The sequence below is a fragment of the Leptonychotes weddellii genome, chromosome 4, assembly GCF_054177405.1.
Source record: "Leptonychotes weddellii isolate Sample4059 chromosome 4, ASM5417740v2, whole genome shotgun sequence".
Classification (NCBI taxonomy): Eukaryota; Metazoa; Chordata; class Mammalia; order Carnivora; family Phocidae; genus Leptonychotes; species Leptonychotes weddellii.
Window position 1 is genome coordinate 38,965,228 of NC_138372.1, and position 11,409 is coordinate 38,976,636.

The 11,409-nt window shown below is 46.7% G+C and overlaps 1 protein-coding gene across 7 annotated transcripts in view; it reads left to right on the plus strand.

Moving 5' to 3' along the window:
• Window positions 1–11,409, plus strand: part of CPT2 (carnitine palmitoyltransferase 2) — a 102,438-nt gene that overhangs the window by 65,918 nt on the left and 25,111 nt on the right. For 2 of the 7 annotated variants that reach the window (XM_081816951.1, XM_081816950.1), the window contains exon 4: window positions 8,323–8,467. The exons of 2 other annotated variants lie outside the window; for them this stretch is intronic. In XM_081816951.1, the coding sequence (XP_081673077.1) occupies window positions 8,323–8,467 (145 nt within the window). Of the gene's footprint in view, window positions 1–8,055; window positions 8,163–8,322; window positions 8,468–8,528; window positions 8,796–11,409 lie in introns of those variants that run through there. 3 more of the 7 variants (XM_081816954.1, XM_006749924.3, XM_081816955.1) reach the window with 3 other exon arrangements.

Genomic DNA, 11,409 nt, shown 5'->3' on the forward strand with positions numbered 1-11,409 from the left:
GATGTATCAAAAGTGTTAGAATAGATGCCTATGAGAGGAGAGGAAGAGGAGCGGAGATTAGCGGTGGGGGTGGGGGATCAAAGCAGAAAAGAGCATCCCCCGGACCAATGACAACAACGGGCTGTTAACCAAGAGGCACGATCAACTCAACTTCCCGCATCAGAAGTTAAAAAGAAATCCCACCTCGAGGTGCTGTCGGAATTATACAAATGTCCATAAAGGTCCCTGGCACGGTGCAGGGCACATGGGGCATGGCCAGCAATGGCAATGTTTTTATTATTCGCTCATTGAACACCCAATCTACCAAGTACCTACTTTGTGCTGGAAGCTGTGCAAGGAGCTGTGGCAGAAACTGAGTGTCTCTCAGGGGCTGGAGCACAGTATGGGGGTAGAACAGCATCAGGAGAGGGGAGCCCTCACCCGGGGTCGCAGAGATCATGCTGTCAGACCCCCTCACTTTCCAAACAAAGGCTGGAAAAAGTGACTTTCCCAAGGTAACACAGCAAATTATCGACGGAGTTAAGGGCAACGGTCCAGGACTCCAGGGCTCTTTCTAGAACTTTATCCAAGTGAGGACCTCGGAATCCTAGACCACTGGAAGGCTTGTATATCTTGTCCTGTCTTTTACCCCAACAATTCTCCCTGAGGCCCCTCTCTTGTTTATATACCCAGGTGTGTGTGTGTGTGTGTGTGTGTGTAATGGCAAAGTGAATAGACTCTTTTAAAACCGCAGGTTGGTAGCTAAAACCTTTGCGGTCTATGGGGAAAAAATAGAAAGGTTCTGAACCTGGCAGGGCTGCAGCTCCAAGCATCCCTCCTGTTCTCCGTCCTCCGGGCCTTTGCCGGTAGCGGGGCCCTGTCCAGTCTCGCAATCAGAAGCAACCTCCACTCCCGCCCTCCAAACTGGCCCCAATGTCCAAACTGACATCAATATTTACTATTAAATCTTCCCACCTAAATGCCACTCTGAGGAGGGCAAGACATGTCCCCGTAACCCCCTTCTTTCCTTTCTCACCCTTTAACTCGTCTCTAAAACAGCCTGTTCCCTACAAATGGCAAGAAGGCCTCCAGAGGAGGAGTAAGGACGGTTCTAATGGAGTGCAGCTCTCTGAGATTCAGTGGAGGGGCGGGGAGAACTCTGGGCCAAGCTCATGGGATGCTGTGTCCAGGGATGTGAGGAGGTGGTTAGAGAAGCCCAGAGAAGGAGGGAGGACGTGGCAAAGGGGAGGAACAGGTCCCTGAAGACTCTGCCAACCTCTTGCCAGCCTTGATTCATGGGGCTATCACAGCCCTTCCTACGATTTCAGGAAAACTCTGAAGTTTTCCCACGACTCCAAAATGAGATTGGCAAGGAACTGAATAACGCCCTGATTTTCCAAGAAAAGCTCGGTTAGTTTCATGTCAGATTTGAATAGAGATGAAGAGGAAAGAATTCTGTCTGATGGGAGCTCTCCATCTCTGGGGGATTTGGCGTGGCCCTGAGCTGGGACAGTAGTATTGCTGAGGAGGAGTGTGGCTAACATTTGATGAGCACTTACTCTGTCCCAGCACTTACTGTGTCCCAGAGCACTTACTCTGTCCCAAGTTACCTGGGATAGGCCCCTACTACATCGTTTCATTTAGTTCTCATACAGCAACCCTGTGAGCCAGGCACTGTTAAGTGCCCAGTTTTCTGATAAGATGTAGAGAGTTAACGAGTTGCCCCAAATCATGCTGCTGGGAAGTGGTGGGAGCAGGATTTGAAGCCAGATTGTCTCTCCCTGGTCCACGGGCCTAACTGCGAAACGAACCAGCAGCTAAACCATAGTTTGGTCACTAGGGATCTCCCAGCATATGGCTGAGAACATGCGATAAACAAACCCTGTCTACTCAGGGCGGGAATCCAAGTGCCTGTCACCCACTGCTCATTTTCGCTGAAGTGTATTTCTTAGGGAAATGCATTCTAGGAAATCATTAGTCAACAGCCTCTGTAGCATACTTTTGCTTTGTATATTCTCAGTATTATCTCTAATATTTTATGGTGTGGTCTCTGCTAATGAACAGCAGAGGGTATCACGGGGTTATACACATCTCCCTTTATTATAATCGATATTCAGCTCTCTCAGTGGCACTGCCCCTTATGGAAGGTTTGAATGACATCGTTATAAGATGTTTAAAGAGATTTTAAAGCACAAAGACTACATAAAAGCCACCACCATTACTAGAAGACACTCTGTAAACCACAGCCCAGTTTAGACAATACCGACAGGACCCGGCAAGGATTTCTGTTTACTGGCTGAAGTGGCGCCACCGTGTGGCAGGAATGGAAACACCGTTCACAATTTACCCCAGCTTTGAAGTTGTGTCGTGATTGATTTTTTTTTTTATTCCAGTGAGTTGCATTATTTTAAAGTTGTATACATAAAGTCAGGCTTTATTGTTATCTCATATTACACTATTTCAAATTATCAGGGAGCCTGTAAAGTACAAGGTGGGTGACCCATAGATCGCTGTTCAAAATTGCTCAAACCATGTGAGGTAGATGGAAATTCTGATAACCTGACATTAGGTGTATCACAGAGAGGCCTTGGTTGCACCCAATCTAACGGATCCTCAAAAATGTGGTAACAAACTGACTTAAAGTAGCACTCTGAAATTGAACCAAAGAACCTCGGGATCTCTGGGCCAAAAAGAATGTGTTGGACAATATGGTGACCCTTCAGGAAGGTACATGTTAATCATGTTAATTTAGTCATGGTCACAAGCTTGCTCTGGCTCAGTAGGGTGTCTTCAAATTAGTGTGATGTGAGAATGCATCCTGGATGGATTTCCCTGGTCAAACTCTTTGAGTTCTGGGAATACCTGTTGGCAACCCTGCTTGTCTCAAAGCGTGGTTGTGAGGGTTAATGAGCTTATATAGATCAGTGCACAGCACAGGGGGCCGGCCGTCAGTGCTTTTCGGTTGCTTTCCCTTTTACTATTTGAAATGTGCTTTGTGAATTACAAAGTGATAAATGTACAAATGTCATTGACAAATGTTCCTTGTTAGAATGAGGTAGGCGGTACTGGTCCAATGGGAGAGACCAGTGTCAAACACTAAGGTGCCTATGACTCACCTGGGGATCTTGTTAAAATGCGTTCTGTGATTCTCTATGTCTACATTTATCTGTCTACCCAGTGCCTCCACCATTGACCTTCTATGTGGCATTGCTATCTATTTCATATCCCTCTCCCCTGTCAGTCATCCACCTACATATCCTAAAAGCTGTCTGTATCCAGGGGTCTGTCCCTTTAACCTTTCTCAGATAACTCTGTTAACTGTGAATCATTAGAAAGTGAATATTGGCCAGGCGTTTCTTTTATTTCAAACCTAGATTGCTCTAAAAGCCATCATTTTATTGGCCCGTCTGCAGATACTCATCATCTTTGATGGGTACCTTTGTATTGTCTCCGGGGCATCCCTGGGAAGCACTGATCTCCCCATAGACCTGGAAGTTGTGTGTGATTTTTTAAACGCGAAATTCTTGACATCAGCTCCTTCTGTCATCATCATTATTATTATTATTTAATATTTTATTTATTTGACAGAGACACAGCCAGAGAGGGAACACAAGCAGGGGGAGTGGGAGAGGGAGAAGCAGGCTTCCCGCTGAGCAGGGAGCCCGATGTGGGGCTCGATCCCAGGACCCTGGGATCATGACCTGAGCCGAAGGCAGACGCTTAACGACTGAGCCACCCAGGCGCCCCTCCTTTTGTCATTATTTGTCCTTTTCTCATATAATCTTTAAAAAAATCTGACTGAGGTTTCTGTGTTGTTGAATTCTGTGAGGTTTTTGCTAACCCAGAGCATACACATGCACACTCCCATTAAGGTTCTTGCCCACTGAAATTGGCAAAGGGGCAGAAAAGAACTGGGGCCTAAGGACCCAGTGGGGATGAAGGTTTCCATTGGGAAGTGGTCTTTTATAACCCATCACACCTAGGAGGTGGGACAAGGCCATTATTTTTGTGTCTTGAGAGTACCTTCAAGTGAATGTCAGATTAGTCATGAGTTAAAAGGACAGATTTTTTTTTTTCACATACCATGAATTCCTCATTCACTGGCTTAATCAAATATCTAGTGTATCCACACGTGAGTTTAAAAAGTTTTTTAATGAGTGTATTGGTCAGGGTTCTCTAGAGAAACAGAAGCAATAGAATATGTAGAGATGTCAGGTTAGTTATGAGTTAAAAGGACAGATTTTTTTTTCACATACCATGAATTCCTCATTCATTGGCTTAATCAAATATCTAGTGTATCCACACGTGAGTTTAAAAAGTTTTTTAATGAGTGTATTAGTCAGGGTTCTCTAGAGAAACAGAAGCAATAGAATATATATAGATATACAGAAAGAGATCTATTATAACGAATTGGCTCACAAGATGATGGAGGCTGAGAAGTCTGTCTGCAAGCTGGAAGTCCAGGAAAGCTGGTGATGTAGCTCCAGTCCAAACCTGAAGGCTTGAAAACCAGGGGTATTGATGTTCTTGGACAGAAGACGGATGTCCAGTTCAAGCAGAGAACAAATTGACCCTTCCTCCGCCTGTTTGTTCTATCCAGACCCTCAGTGGATTGGAGGATGCCCCCCTGCACTGTTGAGGGCAATCTTCTTTACTCAGTCTATTGATTCAAATGCTAATCTCTTCCAGAAACACCCTCACAGACACACCAGAAGTAATGTTTTACCACCTACCTGAGCATCCCTTAGCCCAGTCAAGTTGATGCATAAAATTAACCATCACAATGGGGCAGGGAGCACATTTTTTATACTTGGGTTTCAATTTTTTGTATTTAAATACTTTTTCACATACTGTTTCTCTTTAAAGGTTTGGAGTTTGTTACAACAAATCCCACTAAATCAATTTTTGAGGCCTGGCCTGTGAGTTTCCTTATTTTAAGCAATATTTAGTCCAGGTAAGAGCCAGTAGAACTGAAGAATGTGGGGCTGCCAGGCCAAGTCTAGGTACTAGTCCCTGTCATTTCTTTAAAACCTGGGTCTCTTTTTCATTGAGATGTGAAATCTTCTGATGTCTATTTAAAGTTTGTTGTCCTTAAGAACTTTGATTTTGAATAAGAATATTACTTTAAGGGGCGCCTTAAAGTCGGTTAAGCATCTGACTCTGATTTTGGCTCAGGGCATGATCTCAGGGTCCTTGGATCAAGCCCCGTGTTGGGCTCTGTGCTCAGCGCCGAGTCTGCTTAAGATTCTCTCTCTCCCTCTCTCCCCCACACGCACACACTCTCTCTCTCTCTCTCACAAAAAAACAAAAACAAAAACAACAACAACAAAAATTTTAACCTGACCACCATGTTCTGCTGTTTCATATTAATTTGAAGCAGAGCAAAACTCTGGGATTACTCAATACAAACAATGTACTCTTCAGGATTCTCTAAGTAGAGGAACTTTCTTGGCCTTTACATAGCAAAAGTTGATGTTTCCAGTCTTCCAACTCATGGTTACCCTTAACGTGATACAGGCACGAAGGCCATCCCAAAGAAAAAGAAGGAAAGCAGCTATCCATGACAGGCCTTGTGTTAGGCACCTGGGTGCATAAATAAAAGCAAGATCCCTGTCTTGGAGGACCTCAAAATCTATTGTGGGAGATGAACTATTAATGAAATCAATCATAATCTAGTTAGGGTTCACATATATGACAATAAAGGAGGGTAAATGTGCAATGGAGGGAGGGATGTGTTCTTGTGGGAAAGAGGAAGGATGAGGACTGGACTGAGGAAGACTTCATGGAGGTTGTGGGTTTTAAAGTGGGGTTTGGAGGATGTTGGGGTATACTAGGCAGAGATGCATGGAAAGAACATCCTAGATGGAGTCACAGCTAAACAAAAGGCATGGAGTAAGGACAAGGTCTGGGAATGCTGAGTAGTTCAGTGTGATTACGGCATAGGATCCCTGGGGTGACATGATGGTGTTGAGGAGCAAGAATTGCTCTCCCCTTCAAGGGTCCTTCTAGTTGGACTCAGAATCAAATTGACACGAGACAGAGTTACAGGGGAAAATCAGATTTAATAGTCTACATATGAGGAATCCACACAGACATGGATATTCCAAAGACAGTCAGGCAAAATGAGGTATATACCTGAACTATCTGTTTAATATTACATAATATGAAACAACTATCAGGTATATATCGGAACCATCCTGAACTAAGGAGAAGTGGGATAAGAGTCTGGGACTTTGGAGGAAAGGAATGCAATTCACAGGGCAATAAGAAGAAGAGCAGATGTTTGGTAAATTAGATGTATGTTCTGTAATACAGGTGGATCACGCAGATAAAATTTACCTCTGCTAAAAGCGCTTATTCTGGGAAAACCCCTCAATTTAGATTCTTCTATGTAGTTAAAGGGGGGGGGGGCAAAAGTTTCTCTTGAGCCTGCAGGGTCTTGATTGCTTTCAGCTCAAAATAACATTCATGTCAGAGTGGCCCATCTTGGGGTGGCCTGCCTTCGACCCTACAGTGGGTACTGGAAAAGCAGGTGAGGGCCAGAATTAGAAGGCCTTGGCCACTGGTGTGAGGGGTTAGATTTGTTCCTATCAGCCATGCACCTATGGAAGGCTTTTGAGCCCCTCTTTCAGCTGTTATACTGGATGAGCACTATTCCTTGGCCTTCTGTCTCTAGAAGTAAGCCACTGCTCTTCTGTTGGGTCCTCTGTTTCTTCTGGGTCCTCAGATCCCCTTAGCTCTACATAGCTCCTAATGTTTGGTTCAGGTTTCAAGGCTTTGAAAACTGTCTGGATTTGGTGGAATTATTATTATTATTATTATGTTTTTTAAGTAGGCTCCATGCCCAGTGTGGAGCCCAACAAGGGGCTTGAACTCACAGCCCTGCGATCAAGACCTGAACTGAGGTCAAGAGTCGGAAATTTAACTGACTGAGCTACCCAGGTACCCCTGGTGGAATGATCTTTTTAAGAAAAAATTTTATATTCTCTCTCTGGCCCTATGCACTGTAGGCAAATGGCACTGATGTTTTAGGTTTGGGTCAGCTTTGTCTGTTCTCCCCTCAGGGAAGGAGGATTAGATATTCAGCATTTTCGAGTTTTATGTTCAGTTCTTAAGGATTTGTAGTCACCACCGAGTGTCAGAGCTGGTTGGTGATCTTTCTGTTCTGCCAGGGGTACCTGACTAGATTAAAGACAGAGCTGAGACAAAAACTCTGGTCTTTTGACTTCCAGTCCAGTGCTCTTTCTAATGTGCTCCCGCTTCTGGCACTGCTTAGCCAGCTATGGGCTGGACCAAATGTACGACTACCTCAGACACACAGGGCCCTGACTGAGAGAGCTGCAGCTAAGAAAAGTCCAAGTTCCCAGAATGGAATTCTGTACCTCAAAGCAGCCAACATGGTTTTATGTCTTTTGATACTTCTTCCTTCTGTGAAATGGGAGCAGAGCCTACCTAATAGCTCAGCTGCAGCTGAGAGCGGGGAATGGAGTGTGATGGGGTTATTTGTCTTGTGATGGGTGAGGGACAACAGATCTCTGTTCCAGTCCTATAATCTTTTTAAACAAGATTTTATTTATTTATTTGAGAGAGAGAGAGAGCGACAAAGAGCATGAGAGAGAGCAAGCACGGGGGGAGGGCAGAGGGAGAGGGAGAAGCAGGCTCCCCGCTGAGCAGGGAGCCCGATGCAGGGTTCCATCCTAAGACCTAGGGATCATGACCCGAGCCCAAGGCAGACGCTTAACGGACTGAGCCACCCAGGCGCCCCCAGTCCTATAATCTTAGAGTCAGAGTTGGAAGGAAACTTGGAGGTGATTTGTGGTGACAGGCAGCCTCATGCAGTCCAGAGTACGGAATACTCCCTAGAACCGCGGCAGAGCTTCCTGCCTTTGGAAGTATTCAAGCTGAGAAAGCATATTCAAGCTGAAGAGATCCTGCTCAAAAGGGGCGTTCTGCACAGAACAGGTGGCTGGACGGGCGGCTCCACGCTTCGGGCTCCTCTAATACCGGCTCAGGCGAGGCCGCAGGGCAGCTGGGCGGTGTTAACCCTGGGAGGTCAGAGATCTTCCATAGCGTGTACGTCACGAGTCCCAGTAACAACAGCAACCGTCATCGCCATTTACTGCTCACAGCGCCAGGCACTGTACATACCAAGTTACCTCATTTCATATCTAGGATCGTGAAAGGTACGTTGAATGATCGCTCATAAACCTCTATTTCTTAGACGAGGAAACATAGGTTTAAAATTGTGCCCACGATCTCCTTGGGAGGGAGCCTAGATCAAATTTAGGGTTTATTAGATTCTTGTTTCCTTCTTTTCTTTTTCCTTCCTTTCTTTTCCCTCAGCTCCAGCTTCTATCTTGCGCCGAAACAGGAGAAGGGAGTGGCTTCGGAGCTCCGTTTCCTGCCGCCTCGGGAGCCGCAGGGAGACCCGCAGCAAGAGCAGCCGAGTGGGGACGCCCCCCAGTGGGCTGGACCCTGGGAGCTATTGGTGCGTGCGGGGCGGGGCGGGCGCTCCCGTGGGCGGGGCCAGGGGCCGGAAGTCCCGCGAGCCGGGCCGGTGTCCCTGACGCAGCGACGCGTGGGCCTGGGGTTGGCGGCCTTGTCTTGTCCTCGCGAACTCCCATCCCCCCATCCTTCCAGCCGCCGCAGCCTCCCGGGACGATGGTGGCCCGCCTGCTGCTGCTGCGCGCCTGGCCCCGGGGCCCTGCAGTTGGCCCGGGACCCCTGTGTCGGCCCCTTAGCTCAGGCTCGGGGTCCCGCGAGTACCTGCAGCTCAGCATCGTGCCCACTATGCACTTCCAGGACAGCCTGCCCAGGTGAGCCCGGCCTCCCGGTCCCCGTCGCCCGCTGGGATCGGCCCCAACCTTCACACTAGTCACTCACGACTCTTTACTGAACCCGTTCCCACCCTCCAAACTCCTACCTGGGACGCTGTCGCAACGCGAAATCTAGAAATCCTTCACTTTGAGAATCTCCTGGCACAGGAATCTCAGAACTTTGGCATTCCCTACCAGAACCCCCCATTGCTTGCTCAGATTCTCTCTCCAGTAACCCAGTTTCCATCCAGATACCGGAGAGTCCCTCACATTTCTTCCTGAAAAATGCCCACCCTGCATATCTCCAGCACCACCCTTACCCCTCCAACTAGGGTGTCCCCTGATGTACTTTCATGACTGCCCCCCCCCGCCCCCGTTCCTGCCCAGAATATGGACAGGCCAATTCCTGATACATAGTAGTTACTCTCCCTCAACTTTTCCCAGCACTCCATCTTCAAGCCAGTTGCTCAGCCCCACTCACCATGCCTCCAATACTCTGCCCTTTTAGCAGCCCATGGGTCACCCAGCACACTCTCAAGTGCTCACCTTACCCTCCTCCAACCTCATCACTCCAAGGAGTCCTGTCTTCACCTGGAGGCCTTCACCTTCCAAAACTTCAACTACCCGCGAGGTTTCTCTCCCTAATATATCCTCCCTAACACACATTATCTTCTGCAGCTTCAGCCCCCTCGCAGAATTCTAGACGCTACCCTCAGTGCCCCTCCCAAACTCTAATTCAGCTTAGATCCAAACCCACCCCCCAAATTTTTCTGTGTTCTTCCTCACCTGAGCTTACTCCCTCCTTCTAACACTTTGCCCAGAGTCTACTTCCCCTATGAAAACAGTCCCAATAAATCTTCCTCTCCTTTTCCCTCATTCAGTATTTTCTTTTCTTTTCCCACCTGGTATTTTCTTTAATTTGACTTCCCAGTTTTCCCAGTCTTTGAACTCCCAGCCTTCATCTGAGCCAGCCAAGGCTCCTTTTCCAATGTTAGAAAACCAGACTTTAACTTCTCTGCTTACTCACCAGTTAGTTCCCGGTGCCAAATCCCAAAATTGTCTCAAAGACCCTTCTCACTTCCTTTCTCACCAAACTGCCACCAGGGATCTCCCAGTCCAGGACCTGGAGGCCAGGGCTCCCCACCCCATGAACAAAACAAAGATTGTGTGTCACAGGCGTCACCCCCAACTACCAGGTTGCTGTTTTTCTCCACATCCAGCAACTGTGTAACCCACTGTCATCTTTGCCCACCCCCACCCTCTCAGGAATAGCATCTGAGGTGATTATTGTGAAATAACAGTGTCCAGACATCTAAAGTGGACTAAAATGAGATTATCTAGCCCCAACCCCACTGCTTAAATTTGGCAGGAGGAAGGGAGAAAAGAAAAGTGCCTCTGGGTGAAGCCTGGAACTTACCTCCTCCTTACCAGCCTGTGTGTGAGCTGAGCCTGTATGTGGGTGAAGGGTGAGAAATGACAGAACCTGTCTTCACTTGCCAAGCCCAGTAGTATTTGACTTTCTGGCAGGCCTGGGCTCCAGTCAGGTTTAATATCAGAGGGATTTTCTCCATTTTAGAATTGGAAAGCTGGGAGTAATACTCAAGATCATTTCCTCCAACCTACAGCACAAAAAATCTGTAGGAATTGAGCTAAAAACAGTAGTACTGAGTCCTCACCCATACATAACTTTGAACAAGGACCACCAGGCCTCCATTACCTTAGCTGTAAATTGGTGGTTAAATAAGATGAGATTCCTTTTATCTCAGATTCTAGACTGGTAAAATGTATTATCTTTGGCACTCATTTTGATGTCCCACTTGGTGAAAAGCCCTGCCTTTGAAGTCTAGTAGAACTTGGTTTCAGATTCTAGATGTGACACTTTACTTCAGGCAATTCAGTTAACTTCTTTGAGCCACAGTTCTTACCAGCGAGGTAGGAATGAAACACTCACTATTGTGAGCAGAGTGAGGTAAGATGCCAACAATAGGGAACTATCCTAATTAGTTTTCCTGGGAAGGACTAGTCCCTTTGTGGTAGTCCAACTGGATCTCCCTCCCTCCCTCCCTCTTCCTGTTCCTGTCATATCACTGCCGCCTTTTTTTTTTTTTTAAAGATTTTATTTATTTATTTGAGAGAGACAGAGAGTGATCATGAGCTGGGGGAAGCGGCAGAGGGAGAGGGAGAAGCAGGCTCCCCACTGAGCAGGGAGCCCCACGCAGGGCTCAATCCCAGGACCCGGAGATCACAACCTGAACCGAAGGCAGATGCTCAACCGACTGAGCCACCCAGGCGCCCCCATCACTGCTGCCTTTTGACCATTTTCCTCTAGGTACCTGTGCACTGTCATTTATTTGTTTTAAGTGTTAATGATTTTTTTCTTTGCTCCTTTTTAGTGTGCTCAAATATACGTCATATAAAATTTAGCATTTTAACTACTTTTATTATTTTATTTTTATTTTTTAAAAATTTTATTATGTTATGTTAGTCACCGTACAATACATCATTAGTTTTTGATGTGGTGATCCACGATCCATTGTTTTCGTGTAACACTCAGTGCTCCATGCAGTACGTGCCCTCCTTAATACCCATCACCAGGCTAACCAATCCCCCCTCC